General features: G+C 67.3%; 1 protein-coding gene across 2 annotated transcripts in view; it reads left to right on the top strand.

Moving 5' to 3' along the window:
- Positions 1–20,906, top strand: part of RXRA (retinoid X receptor alpha) — a 91,478-nt gene that overhangs the window by 51,784 nt on the left and 18,788 nt on the right. For both annotated transcript variants that reach the window (XM_052649816.1, XM_052649817.1), the window contains exons 2-4: positions 12,585–12,850; positions 18,120–18,270; positions 19,112–19,291. In XM_052649816.1, the coding sequence (XP_052505776.1) occupies positions 12,585–12,850; positions 18,120–18,270; positions 19,112–19,291 (597 nt within the window). The remainder of the gene's footprint in view (positions 1–12,584; positions 12,851–18,119; positions 18,271–19,111; positions 19,292–20,906) is intronic.

The following is a 20,906-nucleotide window of genomic DNA, read 5'->3' on the forward strand; positions in this document are numbered from 1 at the left end:
ACTCGCCCGCCAAGCTGCAGCGCCAGGGGCCGCGGGACTCCGGGCCGGTCGGCCGGGGACCGGTGCGGCCGCCCCCGTGGTGGGACCTCTCGCCCGCCCTGGCTATGAGGCTGCAGCTGCTGGCCTCTCTTTCGGGAGGTGGCCTGGCCTGGCGGGCAGGGGACCGCAGGTGGCTGGCAGGTAGGGCCAGGCTGGGGTGGGAGAGGGGGTGCTGGGGGCCTGGGAGGGGGCAGGGTCTCCCCTGAGAAGTGTGGCGTTCCTGGCGGGTATCTGGGCCAGGCAGGGGCAGGTGAGGACAGCTGGGTGGGGGCCAGGCGTGTCCCCGCAGCCTGTGACCTTCCTGGGCCCCGTTGCGGTCATCCAGCGCATGCCCGGAGCCCGGCGTGCTCAGGTCGTCTCTTTGGGGTCCTGAGTCTTCCCGTGGTGTCTGCACAGCAGATGTTGGGTGGGAGGGGAGGAAGACTGCCTCTTCCTTCTCCTTGCCCCGAGGCTCCCTGGAGGAGGGCCTCTTGAGGTCTGGCTTGGCCCTTCTTCACACGAGGAAACTGAGGCTCTGGCGGGCGGAGCTTGTCTAGCTGCAGGAGGCCCTGGACCCGCTGAGGAAGTTCCATGGGGTTGGGGCTGCCCAGGGCCGGCCCGGGATGGACAGCTGGCCCCGGCCCTGGCTCAGCCCTGGGTTTCAGCTCCCGTGGGGCGGGCAGGGAGGCCTGGAGGAGGCTGGAATCCCAGGAGGTCCCAGCCCCTGCATCGTACGGGGGGTGCCAGCACCTGTTCCCGCCTGGCCCGCCTCGTGGCCACCGGCCTTTGTTTTGGTTGGAAGGCGCTCTGTCCCGTCACGTTCGCCCTGTGCCAGGGCTCACGAGGGTCACTCACCACGGTTTGCCAATGCTCCTGTAAGGACATCCTCCACTGTGCCCAGTTTTGAGGGGATGCCGAGGTCCCGAGACATGACGTGACGGTCCCAGAGCCACACAGCGGTTCAGGGAAGAGACTTGGCGGCACGCACAGGAGCTGGGAGCACTTTGCCCGTCCAGGCCTCCTGAGTCCCTGCTGTTGTGATTGGTCAGGGTCCTGCCCCCACGTCTAGGGTGCCTCGCCGGCCTGGCCCGGCTTTTCTCCCGCCGTGTGCATGGTGGTGGGCGCCAGGCGAGGCTGCTCCATGTCGCCTCCGGGACCTGAAATGAGAGCCTGCTGGAGAGCAGGGCGCCGGGCTGCCTGCCCTCCGCTGCCCTTCACAAGCCTCACCTGAGTTCAGCAGTCAGGATCCCAGGAGCAGGCACCCAGGCGTGCTGGCGCCACGCACACGTCCTGGCGCTGGTGTCCCCCACCCTCGCCGAGCGACCGTGAAGGCTGGCTCCAGGTCCAAGTCTCCGAGCCCGAGGTTTCTCGAAGGCTGCGTCCTGCAGCGGAGAGCCCTGCGCAGCGGGGGGCTCTGCCTTCCTGATCCAGAGGCGTTGGTGGGGGTCTGTGTCCACACCCCTCCAGCAGCTGTCCCTCGAGGGCAAGCACTGGGCAGCCCAACATGCCAGCCTGGACAGGCCTCTTCAGCTCTGCTGTTGGTTTTCTCGTCTGTAAAGTGGGTGTAAGGAAGAGAATTTTCTAGGTCAGTTTGTCTCTTGACACGACAAACCATTCAAAGTCACGTGAAGCAAGCTTCACACGGAAAATGTCCTGGGCTGGCCTTGGCGGCCCTGTGCTCATAGAGGGTGTGGAATGTGTTGACCCTTAGTCCGGAGTTCTTAGATAGAAGCAGTGAGTGTGTGTGTGTGTGTATGTGTGTGTGTGTGTGGCGGGCACTTTGGTTGTTGCAGCCCTCGTGTGACAAGGTGCCATCGTGGCTGGGCCGGACATTCTGAGTGTCCTGCAGGCACGCTGCTCGTCTCCTTGGGGGAGGGGACCCTTGTCCGGGCCACACGTAGGAGACGCCTGCAGGGTTTGGGGATCTGTTCACGTAGAACGTGCACTTGGCTGCTAGGTGTTTGGTCGATTTTTTTGCCCATTGTCTCCTGCCTGGCTTCTCATGGTACCGCCTCGGGCTTTTTCCAGTCGCTCATTGTCTGGGAAGTCCTCCAAAGCGGCGTGTTAGCATTGTGGGTAGCATCGAGTCACTAGGCCCCGAGCAAGGACGGCTCCCTGAGTCAAACGTGTGCCGTGTCTGAGCGTCTGCAGTTGGTGGCTGCCATCCCGAGCGCGCCAGGCCTTCCCGCTCTTCTCCGGGGTCTTCCTGCACCTGTGTCTGCCGCCTGCTCAGCTCTGGGCGGGTGCGGGCGCTGTGCTCAAGGCCTCTGATGGAGAGGTTGTCCTTTGCTGTCTTTCTGAAGGCGCAGGCGGCAGCTGACCGCCCGCGAGGCCAGGTGGCAAGGGTCCACGGAGGTCCAGCGGGCCGCGGCCCCCCGGGAGGGGCTGTGCCCTGCTGCCCGCACGGCTCTGTGGACGGCGTGTGGGTTTGGGGAATCGGGGTGGGTTTGGAGCCTCGAGGGGCGTGGTTCTGGGTCCCTGCTACTCTGTGTCACGTGCCGGGGGGGGCAGCCATGAGAGCTGGACACCTCTGCCTGCCTGGCTTGCGTCCCCCGGCCTTGGTGTGGCCCCGCCCCTGAATCTGGGCTTCCTGGAGTCCAGCTGCCCTGGGCCAGGGTCTGGTCACTGCAGCCCCTCGGCATGGTGCTGCCCTGGGGGTGCGTGTCAGCCATCTGGCTGGACGGTGATCGGCAGCCCCAGGCCCCACCTCCCGTCCAGAGCTGCCTGGGGCTCGCAGCTCGCGGAGGCTATCTGCCCATATCCCGAGGGCAGGTGCCAGCGGTGGAAGCATACAGTCCCCAGGTCCCCCTCCCGCACAGTCGGCCCTGGTCTTGGCCCCTCCTGGAGGCTGTTTGTGGTTGTTGCCGAGGCCGAGAAGGTCAGGAAGGGGCACTGAGGCAGGGGGTGCTGGGGAGGCGAGGAGAGGGTGGGCTTTGGGATTGAGGGCCGTGATGGGGGTCATGGGAGGCTCTGGTGGTGGCCGAGGGCGCGGGGGTCCTACTGCCAAGCGGCCAGTGCAGGGGCTGCTACAGGGCTGGGAGGGCATGCTGAGCCAGCCGCTGTGGCCTGGCTGCGGCCAGATCCGAGCGTGGCCTCTTGAGGCTCCGTCTGTACAGAGGGGCTGATGGGGCCCTCACGGAGGTCACGGTCATCCAGGCCCGGGGAGGCTGTCCAGCTGCCAGACGGCCCGTCCGCCCCTGCCTGGAGGCCCGTGGGCTGGGTGGCCAGGCTGGACGCTGCCGCGGGAAGTCGCTGCGTCCCTGTGCGGGCTCTCTGGGCTCGTGGGGCGCGGATGTGGCCTGTCCCTGTGTCTCTTGCGTACCCTCACTATGGGGGGGGGGTCCGCTGGCTTCTCCCCTCTGCTGCCGTGGCGGCCCCTGAAAAGTGCCCGCTGGGGGTCACAGAGGGTCTCAGCCTCCTGGCCGCTGGCCTGCGAGGTGTGTCAGGAACGAGGCCTCAGGTCAGGGACCTGGGACTGCGCTTCGATGCTCTGTGAGGACGGGGTGAGGTTCTTGGCCCCCCGGTGCAGAGTGGGGACCCCGTCCTGTCCCTGCACTTGCTGGGGGCCTGGGGCGGGGACTGGAGAAACAGCCTGGCACGCAGCAGGTCCCCAAGGGGTGGCCGAGGTGGGGGTCAGATCTCAGCTTGGGGACAGTCCTGCCAGCTCGTGAGCCCCCAGGTGGGCCGGCTCAGTGGGATGTAGCCTGAAGGGGTGCCGAGGTGCAGTCTGTGCGGGCCTCCCCCCCAGGCTTTTAGCAGAGGTGAGTGGGGGTGATAAGCTGGACTGTGTGGGGGCCACCGTGCTGGCCCAGGCGGGAGGAGCTCCCGCTGCAGCGGAGACGGGGAAGCCCCGCTCCAGTTCTCGGTCTGTCTCACGGGAGCAGCCCTGCCTCCGTCTGCAGAGGCCCTGCCGCCCGCGCCTCCGCTCATGACGGGCACCGGCCTGGTGACTCCGGCTGAGTCAGTGTGGGGGGTGGGGGTGAGCCTCTGCCCCGGGAGGACACCGAGGGGCCAGGCTCGCAGCACACTGTGGCAGCGGGGTCTCCAGAAGCCCCCCAGGAGCCCCTTGGGTGCCGGGCTGGCTCTCTGCACCCCCAGGTCTCAGGCTTGGCCCTGCTGCACCCCTCACATGGCTCTGGAGATGCCGAGCATCCATGCCCACATCCGAGAAATGGCGATGCTTGAGGGTGGTGGGAGGGCTGGGGACGTCCCAGGAGAGGCCAGCCCACGTCAGGCCCCAAGGAGCTGCCCTGCTCCCTGGCCGCCTGGCATCCTGGGGCGGGAGGGCCCCCGGGACAGCTGCCCCCGTCTCCAGCACAGGAGGCCTGAGTATCTGCTGGGTGTCCCCGACGCCGCAGGGCTGCGGGAAATGCAGAGCTTCAGACAGGCCGGGGGTGGAGGCACCTGTGTTCCACGACAGAGCTGGGCGGCGGCCCCTGAGCCCGCGGAGCGGCGTGGCTCAGAATGAAACAAGCATCACTTCTTTTCCTGTTGAAGAGAAACCGCCTCAGCCAGCCCGCGGGCTCGGGGGGCCCCCTTGCCCTCTAGACGGCCGTGGGGCAGGCGGGGTTTCGTCAGGAATTCCCCCACGCCCCGTGTCCCCTCCTCTGCCGCCTGGGCCAGCTCCCCGGAGTTGCTGGGGAAGGTTCCGGGGCACTGCCTGGACGGGAGGCCGCGGTGCCCGGGAGCCCCTGCCGGGCCCTGGAGAGGTGAGCGTGCTCCCGGATGCCCGCGCTCGTCGTCCCCACGGTGGACGTCCCCGCCGGCAGCAGGTCCGGCCTGGAACTCAGGGCCGGCCTCCTGGGCTGGCCCGGGGTCTCTGCGTGAGAGTGAGGAGTGCTGGGCATCTGGTGGAGAGCGGCTCTGGCGCTGGGGGCGGGGAGCACCCCGCCCTCCCAGCCCCTTCTTCACCTGCAGGTGGGACGAAGGGCTGCTCGAGTCCCCAGGTTCCCAGAGGGCAGGGCGGCCACCGGGGCTGTTTCCCAGACTCGAGCTTTACCTCGAGGTTGCTCTGATTTCAGACGGGGGGTGCACAGGCCACCGGCCGCCAGCAGGCCCTGCGTTTGGGGATCTCCGCTTTGCAGAGGCCGTGGCGGTGATGGCGTTGCATGCAGGCTCAATGGTGCTCTTTGGACAGAATCCACCTGCCAGTGCAGGAGACGCAGGTTTGCTTCCTGAGTCAGGAAGGTCCCCTGGAGAAGGAGACGGCAGCCCACTCCAGGACTGTGGCCCGGGAATCCCCATGGACAGAGGAGCCTGGCAGGCTAGTCCTAGGGGTCGCCAAGAGTCGGACTGACCGAGGGGCTGAGCACAGCCTCAGCTGCCCTGTGGCCCCCTCCCTGTGGCCCCCCGCCCCCCACCCCCTGCCTCTTCCCGGGAATTCTGGCAGGCCTGGGGGTTCAGGTTTGGCCCCTCCCTGACCTCCCCCCAGGGCAGCTCCTGTCTGGCCGCTGAGCAGGGGAATGACCCCGGGGTGGGCGGGGGGCTCTGTCACTGAGGTCGCCTGAATCCTCATCGTCCCCGGCCATCTCCGGGGTGGGCCCCAGCCGGTGGCTCTGTGGCCTGCGCCGTGGGGTGGGCACCTTGCTGGGCGGATGGAGAAACAGTACCCAGGTGGGAGCCTGGCCCTGGGGTGGGTCTCTGAATGCCGTGGCCGCCGTCCAGTCATTGCCAGTCCTGACCCTAAACGTCCCCAACCCCCAGCTTCCCCCAGGCCTCTGGGGACAGGCCTGCCTGCTGGGCTGACCTAGGGATTGGTCTGTCTGGGGTCACCTGGCTGAAAAACGGGCCGAGCCCTGAGGTCCAGGATGCCCTGGAGTCATGGGGGCGGGGAACCGGAGGGTGGCGAGCTGGCATTTTGGGAGCCAGCCTTCAGGGCGCCTGCAGTGTGCAGGAGGGGCAGGTGGTGGTATCTGTGCAGCAGACCCCGTTATCTGGAGGCTCTGAGCGGCTTGTGTGGTGGTCTTTGCACCAGGTGCACTTCGGGTGTCCCGGTGGAGGGGCCGTCTTGCAGCCAGGGGACGGGGCCAGAGCTGCAGGGCTCCGCCGTGGTCTGGCCCCAGCATCCTGGGGGTCTGGCCAGGTGTGTTCCCTGCACTGGCGAGCCTGGCTCCCCGAGTCGTGGAGAGTTGGGGTGAACGGGGGCTCCAGGACTCGGCCGGAGCAGTGCCCCCTCCAGCTTCAGCATGCCCCTCAGCCTCTAGGGTGCCCCCAGGGAGTGCCCTCCGTGGGCGCCTGTCTGGGTGCCTCCAGCCCAGTGGGTTGTGGAGGGTCTGCTGCAGGAACTGGGAGGAAGCTGGCGCAGACACGCTGGGTGGGCACTCTTGCTTGGCCTGGCATGCAGGCTGGACCCCAGACCCCTGGGACCGTGAGCTTCTGGGCTTGGGCCTGGGGGGCAGCCTCCTGCCAAGACCCCGGCCTGAGCGCCCCACCCAGGGCCTTGGCACCATTGCGCCTGAGCTCTCTCGTGGACCTGGAGGTCCAGGCGCCGGCCGGCTGGCCCTGGGAGCCCCGTCTGCCCCACCCCCGCCTCCCGCTTGCGCTCCCCACTTCCAGCATGGCAGCCGGGCTCCAGCCACACCTGCCACCACAGGGCCCAACCGCGGTGTCCCCAGAGTGTGCCAGTGTGCCAGCGAGGGCGGCCCCACCTCTTCCCTTCCCTCCCCAACCCCTTGCCAGCCCTAGCCGGCTCAGGACAGCCATCAGAGCCCGGAGCATCGAGCCTTTGTCACTCGCGGCAGAAGCCACCCAGGGTCACCGTCCGCCGCCTCGGGGGGCGGGGCAAGTGGCCCCTCGGGTGGTGGTGCCGGCAGAGCTTCCGTCCACCGAGTCCGCAGCCCCTGGTCCCTCTGGGCCCTGGTGTAGCCTTGACGCCGGTGGGGCCGCGCTGTCTGCTCCTCACTCAGCGGCGTCGTCGGCCTGCCCTCTCCTTGCCCTCCCCCAGGTGTCACAGAGGCTGGGCAGGGCAGTTGGCGTCCGCCTGCCTCCCACACGGCTTGCTCGGGTGGAGCCCTGCTGGGTGTCGGGGGTGTCTGGGCGGTGCGCTAGGGGTGACGGAGGCGCCTGTCTTGGGTCACTGTGTCCCCCGCTCCTGTCTCCTCCGGGGTCTGGAGGGTCGGGGCTGCCCTGGACTCTGGTGTGGGCCCTGACGTCGATGGCCTCCTGGGCCTGGGACCCTTCTGGCCGGTGGGGAGGCCCCTTGCTAGGGCCCCTGAGGCTGCCTGCCCGCTGGGCTCGACCCTCCTCTGAGGCCCTGAGGTGGAGGCCGAGCTGACCCGTATCCCCCACGCTGGGGCAGAGGTTCGGGGCATTGTTGGGGAAAGGGCCATGGTACCCCAGAGGAGCCGCAGTCCAGGCCGCCTGAGCCCCCGGGCAGAGGCCGTGGGCCGGCTGTGCTCCCGGCCCACCCTCTGCAGGCCCCCGGCTCGGCTGGGACCCCTCTCTGCAGGGCCTGTCTGCACAGCAGGCGTGCCCACTTACAGAAGGGTGCTGCCCCCGTTCCTGAGGGTCCCCCTTCCCGTGGGGCCTGTGGACCTTCCTGCCCCCCCGGCCCCCACGCTCCGCCTCCCCCAAACCCCGGCGCGCCGTGGTCCCGTCGCAGGCCCCGCGGCTGCCACTTCTGCCTCCTGCGGGTGCCAGGGGAAGCAGTCCTTCCGGAAGGCGGGGGCTGGGGGTGGGTGTCCCAGGAAGCTCCGAAGGGCCTGCCAGCTCCCCGCCGTGGGGTTTCGGTTCCGGGGGGCCGGGGGAGGGTGGTCTTCTGGCAGGGGTGGGGGAGCGGATGCCCGTGCTCAGAGCCTGGCTTGGTCCTGGTCGGGTTGGGGGCTGATTCCCTGGGGCTCTTCTCGCTGCCCCCCCCACCCCCCCCGTGCCCGTCTGTTCCTGCCCCCTGCCCAGCTCCTGCCCGGGGCCCCTCCCCACACTCCCTCGCATCTGCTGGGCTTCCTGCTTGGCCGGGCCTGGTGCCCTCCCGGCCCCCAGGATGTGCAGCCTGGACCCTGAACCCCAGCTTGGGGCCTGCTCGGACCCCGCCCTGCTGAGCCCTGCAGGTTCAGGAGAGCAGTGGAGCCTCCCAGCTCTGCTTTCCAAGGGTCGGGGGTCCCCTGGCCTCGAGCCTGTGAGGCTTGCCTTGGGCTGGCATTTCCTGTTGCCTCCCCCGCCTTCCCTGGCAGAGGCCGGAAGGGAGTTGGTGGGGGTTCCCCAGCTTCCTTCTGGGGGGCCCGGGCGGGGAGGGAGGCGGAGGGTCCTGGAGGGCTTTCTGGAGGAGGGAGCCCGTGCGGCTGAGGGCTGTTGGCTGGGGGAATGCCCCCCGCCCCCCAGAGGGAGCCCAGGGTCTTCTGCTTGGCCGTGCTCGAGCTTGCATACAGCTCTCACGGGGAACTCACCACCTCAGGAAGCGGCCTGGGCCTGTACCGTGGGAACAGTCTCTGACTTTGCCGAGTGTAACCTTTCACCCCTGCCCTGGGCCCTACAGTCACTGCTGTGCTCTGGGTGCTGAACCTTCCGGGGCATTCCGTCTCTGCCCCATGGCATCCGTTTCTGGCCTCCAGGTGTTTGCGTTTAGCGTCAGTTTTATGGCCTGAAGTGCTTTCTGTGCCAAGGAAGAGGTCTGTCCCTCACTCTGCCAGGCAGGCCTTCTGTCCCTTTGTCCGGGTCGGGGCTGCCTGGCTCTTCGTGGGGGTCCCTGTGAGCTCCCAGGCCATGGCCTCCTTCCGAGGCCAGGTCTCACGGATTGCTGCTGGTCCCCAGGGGCCGGGAGGGTGTCAGCGGAGGGTGGTCCTGGGCCCGGCCCAGGTTTGGGGCAGGGAGATTCGGGAGTTGGGCTTTGCCCCTTCCCCGGAGTGCCCTGGGTCCTCGTGGGTGGGGAGGGTTGGCTGTCAGCAGCTCCCAGGGTGGGGTCTGGGCCTGAGCCTTGAGTCCTGCAGCCCAGGATCAGATAAGCATGTAGTGACCGCTGGTGGCGAGTCCTCTGAAGGTCCAAAGTATGACTTCAAGAAGAGCGCCTTATCGTAGCCCCTGCTTATCAGAGGGTGGGGACACATGCTGGCCCGGAAGAAGCAGAGCCTGCGGACACGTGGGGCAGGGGGTGTTTAGGCACTTTCTTTCCTAATGTTCCCTCCCTGGCCAGACTCCAGAAGACTCCAGAAAATACACCCAGGGCATTGTCACCCGGGCTCCGGGAAATGTCTACTGTGGGCGTTGTGTAACAGGAAGGGCCCTCAGTGGGAGTCTGGGGGCTTTGGGGGTCGCTGAGGTGGGCATGGGCTGGGGTGGCCTTTCCCCGGGGCCTGTAGCCCCCTGGTCTGGAGTGGTTGGTGTTCACATGAGCCTGGGGGCTGGCCTGGGGAACCAGGCCCTCCCTTCGCATCTGGAGGGTGGGCTGTACCCAGGACCGCTGGCCCCCGTCTCTCTCCCAGTACCCCCCCTCCTCGCGCCAGGCTTTCCCGCCCAGTTTTCCAGCGCCTGGCTCCCCTCCTCATGGTTCTCATACTTGGGGTGCCGCCTGGCAGCTGGCAGCCAAACAGGCCACTTCCCTCCTTCCTTCCGGCCAGAGCTTTCTCCGGCCTCTCCCGCCCCTTCCTGCCAAGGAGCAGCAAACAAACAAGCCAGCGGCTCAGGCCCAGCAGGCCCGGCCCAGACCCGTGAGCGTCTGCAGCTGCGGGGGTGGGGAGCTCTGCGGCCCTGCCTGTGGGCGTGGATGGCCAGCAGAGGGGGCGCCCCCGGCCCTGACACCTGCACTCCACCCCTTTCGGGCAGCCACCTCCAAGAAGCCCCTTTGTCTTCTCCTCCAATCTGAAACTCTCCAGTGCCCCAGGCTGGCCAAGTGGAGGTGGGGAAACTGCAGGAACACCGGGGTGACGTCTCCCTCTTGGCTTCAGACCCCCATCTCGCTTCTAGAGGAGCGTGTTGGGCGGCTCCCCTCAGGAGGCTAGGCCTTTGGGCTTCTGGATGCAGAGGTCGGAACGCTCATGTTCCCATCTGTGGCCCCAGCGGTAGCCGCTATGCTCTCTGGGGATGATGCCTGCAAAACGGATGTTGTAATGTCCATCTTGCTCCCCGCCCCCGTCCCGTGGAGGTCAGAAAGGTGCTTCCTGGGACTCAGTGACGGGGAGGGGCCTGTGCTAGCCTGCACCTTGCAGCGTGGGCTGAAGCAGGGTTCCTCAAGCAGGGAGGGGGCGGCGAGGGCCGGCCAAGTGGGCATCCCACGGGCCGTGGGGAAGGAGCAGTGACCGTGGGCCTGGGGGCAGCTGCAGGTTTGGGGCAGCGTGCCTGCTGAGCATTTCCTTGTCTGTCACAGGTGGGTGGACAAGGTCAGGGCCTTCACTGAGGTCAAGGGCGTGCAGCCAGACCTCGTGTCTGCTTCCCTTCCTGCAGCCTGCCTGCTCTCACCAACCCCTGGGGAAGACCTCTGGGCATACAGGTTGTAGGCATCCTCTTGTGGGTCATGTGTGGAAGTTGCTCCGTCGTGTCCGACTCTTTGTGACCCCATGGACTGTTCTCCAGGCCAGGATACTGGAGTGGGTAGCCTATCCCTTATCCAGGGGATCTTCCTGACCCGGAAATCGAACCCAGGTCTCCTGCATTGTGGGCAGATTCTTTACCAGCTGAGCTGCAAGGGAAGCCCAGGAATACTGGAGTGGGCAGCCTTTCCCTTCTCCAGGGATCTTCCTGACCCAGGAATGGAAGCGGGATCTCCCGCATTGCGGGCGGATTCTTTACCAGCTGAGCCCCTGATGGTGATGCAGGAAGCTTAATGGCTCATAGGGCTGGGTTGCAGTTCCCATCTATGCCAGTAGGTGCTGCCATCTGGACCTGGACTCCATAAGCTCTTACTTTCAGTGAAACGCTTTATGCTCGTTTCTGTGAATGGCGAGGGCTTTCGATGAGGCAGTCTTGCTGTGCAGTGGCAGATGGGCCCCTACTCCTTGGTGTGGAATTCAAGGCCCCCTTGCCATGCCCCTCCTCCCTCAGAGGGCAAGTGAGGGAGGGGGTGCCCAGCAAGCTGGGGGCTGCAGGAAGGAAATGGGTAAGAGCTCCCAGAGAAGGGGGTCCTCAGGGTTGGCAGAGCTTCCTGTGTGCCTGGTGGGGGGGCTCCCCACTCTGTGGGCTGCCCAGCACCTCCATGGACAAGTTCAGAAGGCCCTGGGAGAGAGCTCGGCTCCGGCCAAAGTCGGGCCTGCCTGGCTGTGCCTGGGGGTGGGCAGTGTCGTGCAGCGTGTCCCCAGGACTGTTGGTACCGGTGGCTGATGTTGGGGGAGGACTTGGGGGTGATGCCCAGACAAGGCTTCTTCCTGCTCTGAGCCTGGCGCTCTGGGCACGGCTGCTCTCAGGTTCGGGCATGCGAAATCCTCCTGGGGCTGTTGGGTGGTCCAGGCAGGGTGTCCCCCCAACCTGGGAGTGCCTGGAGAGGGCCACTGCATTGCACCCCTGGCCCGCTCGACTTGTCAGAAGCTTGTGTGATCACTGCAGGCTTGGCTGGAAGACCCAGAGACCATTTTTCAGATGGGAAGGCTGAGGCCCCGGGCAGGGTCCGGGGTGGGGTCCTGGTGTGCTCAGGGCACCCTGCCAGACAGAAGCAGGGTTTGCTGTGGCCTGCAGCTCTGGCTCCAGCTGCCTTGTTGGGGCCTCTTTGAGTTCCCGTGGTCTGCTTAGGCCCTCGGGCGGCAGTTTCACCCCGGAGAGCCTCCCTCCTGTGGAAGCTTCTTGCTGAGCCCTCGGGGTGGGGAAGGGAGGCCCAATTAGTGCTTGACGGGACTTGGAAAACCCTGGGATGAAAGACTGGCGTGTGGGAGGTCCGGGCCTCTCACCGCAGCCTCTGTAGGCTGCCTGTCTCCAGACCTGGCGCACACCCGGGCCCTTCCACCAGGCCCACTGGGAAGCTCCCCTCCCCCAGGCCACAGGCCACCAGGCCCAGGGCACACAGGAAGCCATACCTCTCCAGGGCCCCATGTGTTAGAGGGCCTGGGGGTGTGGTGTCTCGGCCACCACTGCTTGGGTCCCTGAGCAGGCCCGTGCGGTGTGCTGGGCCCACTGTGCCGTGGGTAGTTGGAAGGACGCAGGGCCTCAGTTTCCCATCTGTAAAATGGGGTAAGGGGACCTGCCGTTTACCTCCCAACTTCGTTCACTCATCCACACTGAGGAAATGGACTGTTTCTGCTGCACGGTGGGTGTGGTGGAAACATCAGCCTTCAGGTTTTTTATTATCCCCAGACTTTCACCTTGACCCCCTGAGTAGATGGGCGGAGAGGCTGGCAACTCTGGGCCACTGGCATTCCAGGTGGATGGGCCTGGTGTGCTGCGGGTTTGAGGGGCAGCCATCTGGCCTCCCTGTTCCGGTAGGCTGTCAGCCTGCCCTTCCTACGTCTGCCTTGGGCCCAGCCTGAACCTCAGAGTTGGGCCAGGCAGGGCTGGTGCCTGGAGGGGAGCTCTGGGTGGGCCTGGCCGGTGGGCCCCTGCCCAGGGCAGTCCCTTGCCATTCCAGGCCTGGCGTGGACACCGCGGCCGGGGGATGGGTAGCAGGTCGCTGGTGCAGGCTCCTGACCGGCCTCCTGTGGCTTCTTGTCTTGCAGACTTCTCCACGCAGGTGAACTCCTCCTCCCTCAGCTCCCCCACAGCGCGCAGCTCCATGGCGGCCCCCTCGCTGCACCCCTCCCTGGGGCCCAGCATCGGCTCCTCGCTCGGCTCCCCGGGACAGCTGCACTCACCCATCAGCACCCTTAGCTCGCCCATCAATGGCATGGGCCCGCCCTTCTCGGTCATCAGTTCCCCCATGGGCCCGCACTCCATGTCGGTGCCCACCACACCCACCCTGGGCTTCGGCACCGGCAGCCCCCAGGTAAGTGCGGGGCGGTGCCCGGACTAGGGGCAGGGCCTGGGCCAGGGGCGGGGCCTGACTAGGGGCGGGGCCTACTGGAGCGGCCCGGACCAGGGGGCGGGGCTTGACCTTACCTGCACCTTCTATGTTGGCTCAGATAGTAACAGCGGCTGTCTACAATGCGGGAGACCTGGGTTCCATCCCTGGGTCGAGAAGATTCCCTGGAGAAGGAAATGGCAACCCACTCCAGTACTCTTGCCTAGAAAATCCCATGGACGGAGGAGCCTGGTCATGGGGTCGCGAAGAGTCAGACACGACTGAGCGACTTCACTTTCACTTTCACTTTTTACGGCCCCTGGGAAGCAGGTGCCGTCACTTCCACCTTCTGTCTCTGGAAGCGGTCTCAGAGAGATGACCTCCTGGGCTTGGTGGTCTCCATGGTCGAATTTGCTCAGATGCTTCTTGGAACAGTCTGTCTTTTGGGGTCGTGTCTGGATGAGGAGGCAGCTGGTGCCTGGCAGAGCCAGCTGTTGTCTGGGGGACCCCTGAGGCCTGGTCCACCGCCCACCCCTGCCAACCTGCCCAGTGTGGGTACTTCTTGTCTGAACCCCGACAGAGCTGCCCAGGGCCCCAGCTGCTCATCTCCTCCCCTGGCTCTGATGGTCTCCTGGTGGGATGTTTTGCTGAATGCCTGGGAGATCTACTTGAACCAAGGGTTCTCCTTGTTTCTGGGGCTCAAACTGTCCTTCCTGACAGAGCTGAGTTCTCCTTTGCTGAGTGTCATTCATGTCTGGGATCAGCGGTCATCTTTGTGGAGGAAGGTCCCAGTAGAGAAAGGCCAACCCCACAGAGGAAGGCCCCCCATAAAGGAAGGCACCCCCACCCCAGTAGAGGAGGTCCCCCATAGAGGGAGGCCTCCCAGAGAGAAAGCACCGCCCCCATAGAGGGAGGTCCCTGTAGAGGAGGGCCCGCTAGTAGAGGAAGGCACCCCCATCCCAGTAGAGGAGGCCCCCCATAGAGGAGGCCCCCCATAGCAGAAGGCCTGTCCATCAAGGAGGCCCCAGTAGAGGAGGGCTTGTGACAGGAGCTCTGGGAACTGTCTCCCTGGGGAGGGCAGGACAGCCATCTCGAGAGGGAGTCCAGCACAGGCCCCCCTGCCCAGAGGAGTGTGGCTGACGGTGTCAGCTTGTCCCGCGGGCTCCCTGCCACCCGGGAGGCGCCCTGCCTCCAGGACTCCCCACTCCTGGCACAGGAGGGCAGGATGCCTTTGAGGTCTGGAGCCCACCCCCTTCCTGTCGGCTGGGCCTGTCCGGAGCTGGTCTCGGGAAAGCTGATCTTGGGAAAGCTGGTCCCCGGCCCCTCGTCAGACCCTTTGTTCCTGGGGGGCCCACGCTCCCTTGTGTCCCCTGGCCTTCCAGAAGCAGACAGAAGGCTGGAGGGTTGGTACGAGGGGTCTCAGCCGCCTTCCTGGGATTGGCTGTGTTCTTTGTAGCGTAGCCACCACGCCCGATCACTGGCTGCAGAGTGCCTGCCGCTCAGCGAGAGGCAGATGAGGCCCAGCCTGCACCTGTCCCCTGGGAACCAGGCCAGAGGCAGCACCTGCTGGTCCTCAGGCCTGTGAAGCTCCTTGCTGCCCCCGGGCCTGGTGCCTGCCCTGCATGCCCCCAGGGCTCATGTGCGGAGGAGCCTGGGTGTGAGTCTGAAGTGGGGCCTCTGCGGGGTAGGGCTCGAGGGTGGCAGAGATGCCCCCAAGCCTGGGGTTAGCCTGTCCGGGGGTAGGGGTGGGGCGATGCTGGGGGGTGGGGGGTGTGGGGCCTCGTCTGTCCTAGTAGGTTGCTTCCGGCACACAGCGAGGCTCCCGCCACGCGATGGGTGCTTGTTGGGTGCAGGTGCTTGTGAGCAAGGAGCCGCAGGTCCCGAGCCTGATGCCGGGGCTCAGGGAGTGGAGGGGTGCTGGTGTGTCCCCCGACGTTTGGCGCTGACCCACTGCTCAGCTGTCCGCCTGCCCTTCTGTAGGTCAGTCAGGCCACAGGTACCTTAGCCGCGATCTGAGCCCTGGGCTCAGCTTCTGGCCACCATTCCTGGGAAGGCCTCAGTCCCCACCACCCTGCCCCCCATAACTCCTTCCCTGGGAGCTGAGTTCAGCTTCTAGGCTTCAGCAGTTTGTCTTAGAAACTTGGGGTTCCCCATATTCATGGAAGTGTGGGTGGAGTTCGGGGGGGCATCCCCCCACCTCCGCCTCAAAACCACAACCGCGAAGTCAAGGGGCCGGAACCAGCGAGGCGGTCTGACTCCTGCTGCTGGCGGGGATGGCCCCCGACTCGACCGCGCCCTGCAGGGAAGTGGATGCGGGTGGTGCTGGGAGCTCTGGGCAGAACCGAGCCGGGCTGCGGGCACTGTGGCCTGAGCTGCCCCTCTTCTCCCCTGGTTCAGGGGCCCCATCAACCCAGGGGGCGTTCCCCACCTCGGCCCAGAGCTCGCCTGCAGTGCTGGGCACGTGTGGGCACCTTGGCGCCCTGGCCTCGCCACCCTGACAAGCCTCCTCGGGGAGGACCTGCATGGGCCCTACCTGTCTTTGCTGTGGGCACTGCGGCCGTGAAGCTGCATCCACCAGGCCACGTGTAGGAGTTTGCCCTCGGCCTCGACGGGCAGGCAGAGGCCGGTGGGGTCCAGGGGCCTCCCGCCCCGTGCTGACGGGGGTGATCGGCCTCACCGGCTAGGGCTGGGAGGAGGGGCGTGGTGGGCTGGACGAGGGGCGGCGAGAGACAGGAGGCGATCTGGGGCCCCGATGGAGCCGGGTGGTTATCTCAGCAAGTCCTGAAGGCTCTGCGGGAACTGAGGTGAATGCTGAGGACGCGAAAGGGGAAATGGGACGGGCCCCCACCCTGGGCACGCTGCGGAGCCGCCACTGATGCTGACCGTGCCTGAGGGCTCCGTCCCAGGTGCTAAGGCCCACCTCAGGTTATGGAGGGCGGACACCGGGCCCAAGGGCCTGCCTGTGGGGGGCTTGGGGACAGGACAGGTGGGCCCTACCCACCCAGCATGGTTTGGACAGACACAGAGGAAGTGCCCAAGTTCCTTTCCGGGGTGCCGCCCAGCGGATCCAGCTGCTCAGGGTTGTGGCCGGGCTCCCACAGCCTGAGGGAGGCCTTGGGCCCAGCCTCCGGCCCACACCGGTGTCCTCAGGGCCCCTGGGGACCTCCCTTGGCCTCTGCTGCTGACTGGCCACCCCGGCCACCTGCCCTTTTACCAGCAGTCCTTTGGTGTGCCCTCCTCCGAGCATGTGCTTGGCAGCTCCCTCTGGCTGGGTGCTGCCTTCCATCGTCCGTGGCCCGGCCGGGCTGGGGGCGGCCCCCCGAGGCCCCAGCGCTCTGCAGAGGCTGCTTGCTGTGCCCCGAGCTGGGCTCGTGAGCTCTGCTGTCAGCGTGGCCCCCAGATTGCTCCAGCATCCTGACGGCGACCTTCGGACGGAGGCACTCCTGTCTCTCTGGTTTTTACATGAGAAGCCTCAGGCCCAGGGCAGTTAGATAATTCCCCCAAAGTCACTCAGGGAATGAAGGGGGCAGAACCCCCATGGTCAGCTGTGGCCGCCCCCCCAACCTCCCGGCGAGCCCCACCCGGGCAGGGGGCAGCGGGTGGCCTTGGGTGCCTGGCTGGGTGCTCGGTGGATGGTCTCACGGCTCTGGGCTGGCCTATTTCTGGGGCCCTGGACACTCTTTCAGCATGCAGGGAGTCCCTCAGAGCTGTGGCTCCCAGAGGCCTGAGCTCACACCTGCGTCACCCCTTAAAGCTGTGTGCCCCTGGCTGGCCGCTGCTTCCACTCTGGAGGGGGACGGGCGGCTCTCCCCACTCACTTGGGGCTTCCCACAGGGCACAGCCCAGCACGATGGCACTCGGCAAATAGCTGGAGCCCCCTCTGAGCTGACTGTCTTCCAGAAGATGCTCCTGAAGCCTGCAGATCGTACTGGGGGGTGGGGGGTATTCTTGGAGCCAGTGGGGTCCTCTGGACACCCCTCGCCCCTCCCCTTGTGTCCTGACAGCCCCACATGGCCATAGCTGGCCTCCCGGCCTCCCTGCAGCCCCCTGAGTCCCGTGGGCTTCAGTGTCCTCACGGAACCAGGTGGCCACCTGGGCAGGCGAGCCCAGACGTCCAGGGCTGGAAGAGCCCGTGCAGGTGCTCGGCAAGTGCTCTGTGAGCACCAGCTCCTCCTGTCCTGGGAGGAGGGGGATGGGAGTCAGGGCCCACAGGGAGGGAAGGGGGTGAGGCTCCCGTGTGCAGGAGGAGCCCGGCCCGGGGCGACCCGGGGGCAGCACAGCGGCCGCAGTCCGTCCAGAGGCGCTGCAGGACCTGACTTCCGCCTCGGTCAGGGCTTTGCAGAAGTGAGGGCATTGGGGGGCTGCTGGCTGGCGCCCTGGCGCCTGTGGGGCGCGGCTGGCTTGCAGGGTGCGGTGGGAAGCACCCCTGGGCCCTGGGCGCTGATGGGAGAGTTGGGGTGGGCGCAGCGGAACCAAAACTGCTGTGTCACTGCCGAGGCAGCTGTTGCCACGGTGACCGGTGAGTTTCCCACGCTTCCTCCTGGCGCAGCGTCAGGATGGAGGGAGGGGCGGAGGGGGTGTGTGTGTGGGTGAGGCTGTGTGTGTGTGTATGTGCGAGGATTTTGTGTGTGTGTGTGTGTGTGTGTTTAAGGGTGCTGCCTCCTCCCTCTCGGGTTGCATGATCCGAGACCCCCACCATGCTGTGTGTGTGTGTGTGTGGGTGAGGCTGTGTGTGTGTGTGTGTGTGTGTGTGTGTGTGTGATGGCAGGAGGGGCGGAGGATGTGTGTGTGTTTAGGGGTGCTGTCTCCTCCCTCTCCCCTCCCTCCTCTCTGGGGTCAGGCTTCGGTGCCCATCCACGGGTTGGGGTCCCTAAAGCGCCGGCCACACCAGCGGGTCCCAGAGCTCTGGCTGGCCGCTGGGGGCAGTGCCCGGGGGTGGCAGGCAGTTCTCACTTAGGCGGACGAGGGGCAGGGGTGGGAGCCGGGGCCTCCTGGGTCCTTCTTCGAGCCTGGGGTTCCGTGGGAGCTGGGGCCCTGGGGGCAGTACGGCCTCCTCCAGCCTGGCCAAGGCGACGGGGCGGACATCCTGCCGGGCTCCCTGGGGCTGGGCCTGCCGGGCCACATGGCTGGGGGTGGGCGAGGCCCCCTCCGAGCCCCCGTTTCTCTCTCCGTGGAAGGGGGCGTGGCAGCGCCTTCCCTGTCCCGCGGACGCCCCGTGGCGCCTGCCAGGGCCGACCCCGCTTTCCCTCCGCAGCTCAGCTCGCCCATGAACCCCGTGAGCAGCAGCGAGGACATCAAGCCCCCACTGGGCCTCAATGGTGTCCTCAAAGTGCCTGCCCACCCCTCAGGGAACATGGCGTCCTTCACCAAGCACATCTGTGCCATCTGCGGGGACCGCTCCTCAGGTGAGCCGCGGGCCCCGGGGGCGGGGCGGCGGGGGCCCGGGGGCGGGGCTGTAGGGCCTGGGGGCGGGGCTGTAGGGCCCCGGGGGCGGGGCGGCGGGGGGCCGGGGGCGGGGCGGCGGGGGGCCGGGGGCGGGGCTGTAGGGCCTGGGGGCGGGGCTGTAGGGCCCCGGGGGCGGGGCGGCGGGGGGCCGGGGGCGGGGCGGTGGGGGGCCGGGGGCGGGGCTGTAGGGCCCGGGGGCGGGGCTGTAGGGCCCGGGGGCGGGGCTGTAGGGCCCGGGGGCGGGGCGGCGGGGGGCCGGGGGCGGGGCGGCGGGGGGCCGGGGGCGGGGCGGCGGGGGGCCGGGGGCGGGGCGGCGGGGGGCCGGGGGCGGGGCTGTAGGGCCCGGGGGCGGGGCTGTAGGGCCCGGGGGCGGGGCTGTAGGGGCCCGGGGCGGGGGCCGCAGCGGGGCAGGGCGGGGCTGCAGGACCCTGTGCGGTGCGGGTGCGGGTGCGGGTGCGGGTGCGGGTGCGGGTGCGGGGGTGGGGGGCGGCAGGAGCCCGGCCTTGCCAGCGAGGGTCCGCGGGCCTCCGAGCCGCTCACCCTGGACATCCTAGTGCTTCCAAGTCCAGGAGATGGTGGGCGGGGGCGGGTGGCTCCGGTGGAGCCAGGGGGCAGCTGGGCTGTGCCCAGGGCCAAGGGCCCCTCGCACGCCCCCCCCGCGAGCCCAGCAGCCCCGCTGGCAGACCGGCTGAGCCTTTCCGGGGCGCCGGCCCGGACCTGGAGAGGACGAGGGCCCTGCGTCCGAGTCCGCGCGCCCCTGACTCCAGGCCGCGCGTGCGCTCACGGCCGCCCCGCCCGCAGGCAAGCACTACGGGGTGTACAGCTGCGAGGGCTGCAAAGGCTTCTTCAAGCGGACGGTGCGCAAGGACCTGACCTACACCTGCCGGGACAACAAGGACTGCCTGATTGACAAGCGGCAGCGGAACCGCTGCCAGTACTGCCGCTACCAGAAGTGCCTGGCCATGGGCATGAAGCGCGAAGGTAGGCCTGCCGGGCGCGCGGCCCTCCTTGCTCGCAGCTCCTTTGCGTACTTCTGATGACGGGGCTCTCTACCTCCAGAGGCCTCCGCTGCCGCTGCGTTGGCACACATCCCTGGGGGCCGAGGCCTCTCACTCACTGACTTTTGCCTGAGCACCAGCTTCGCGCCAGGCTCTGGGGTTACAGGAGGGACACCCTGGGCCCTGCCTGCCGGCGGCTCCCAGCCCCACTGGGGACAGGCATCTATCAGAGCCTCTCCGAGGTCCTGGTGGGCCCTGCTGAGTGCGTGGGCTCTGGGGGGCTGCGGTGGGAGGTGGGGGCTCCACCTGGAATGAACCCCAGAGACTGGACAAGCCGGTCCTGGGGCCTGCTTGTCGCCGCTCGGTAGGACGGTCCAGGAGACCCGGGGCTGGGGGGCCGGGCAGGGAGCGCTGGAGACCATCAGGACAGCTGAAGCATGCTGGGCGCCGGGGTGTCCTGGGCTCTGCTTCCTCCCGCAGATGGGGCGGGGGTGCCTCACGCCCCAGATCCTCACAGTAGAGAGACTCGGGCTGCAGGCCTCTGCCTTGGGACTGGGGCCGGGCTTCGTTGACAGCAGGTGTGTGTCGGGCGGTAGGGCAGGGAACATGAAGGCTGCTCCCCCGGGGTCACTGAAACTGTCCTGCTGTCCTGCTGGCCAGGGCCTGGGCCTGGGGCGGGCTCCTCCCAGCCTCTTGCTGTCTGTGGGCCTCGGCTTCCTTGGCCCAGGCTTGGGGGCTCCTGGCTGGGAGGTGCTGTCTGGGGTGAGGGTCTGCGTGTCCCTCCTGCACTGTCTGCTCCCCAGTCCCCACAGGCTGGTGGTGTGTGTGCCTTCCCCCCAACCATCCCATGGGGGAGCCGGGCGGCTGTCTGGTTGCCCCGCGTCCTGTGTGTGAGCTGGGCAGCTGTCTCGTCACTGGGCACTGCCCTCTTGTGGAGGCTGCAATCTCCGTGTCACTCGTCTATTTCCTGGGCTCCAGGCCTCCTTGCTGACAACCTGAGACCTCAGCTGGGCCAGTGGTCCTGCAGGATCTGTGCCTTGAGGCCGAGAGGCAGTGATGGGCTGGGGGTCTCGGTGCTGGTGAGGGGCAGTGTGCCCATGGACCCCGAAGAGCGGCAGCTCCTGGGCTCCAGCGTGAGCTGGGGGGCCGGCCTGGGCCTTGGTCTGCCCACCCAGCCTTCCTGATGAGGGCGCGTGTTCCATAGAGACAGTGGCCCACCCTTCTGTGTGCAGGTGGAGAAGCTGAGGCCCAGAGGGTCTGGGGCTCAGCCACGGTCACATGTTGGGGTGGAACCGGGCCCTGGCTTCCAGTGCTGACCTTCTTCCTCCAGGCCAGCAGGAGGGCAGAGGAAGTGTGTGCATCTGCACCTCGGTGTGGGTCAGTGAGCCGTGGCCATCTGTCCACTGAAAGTGACCATCACACAGCCAGGAAAGGCCCTCTGGGAGCAGTCAGTGCTGTCTTCGGGGAAGCCTGGGGCCTCTGGGAACCCAGAGGAGGCCCTGGCCCTGCTGTGGGCATTGGGCAGCACTTGGTGGACAGGTGTCCAGCTGACCCCTGAAGAGTGGAGGGGAGTTCGGCAGACCACGTGTCTGGATGGA

The sequence above is a fragment of the Budorcas taxicolor genome, chromosome 11 (assembly GCF_023091745.1).
Source record: "Budorcas taxicolor isolate Tak-1 chromosome 11, Takin1.1, whole genome shotgun sequence".
NCBI classification, from domain to species: domain Eukaryota; kingdom Metazoa; phylum Chordata; class Mammalia; order Artiodactyla; family Bovidae; genus Budorcas; species Budorcas taxicolor.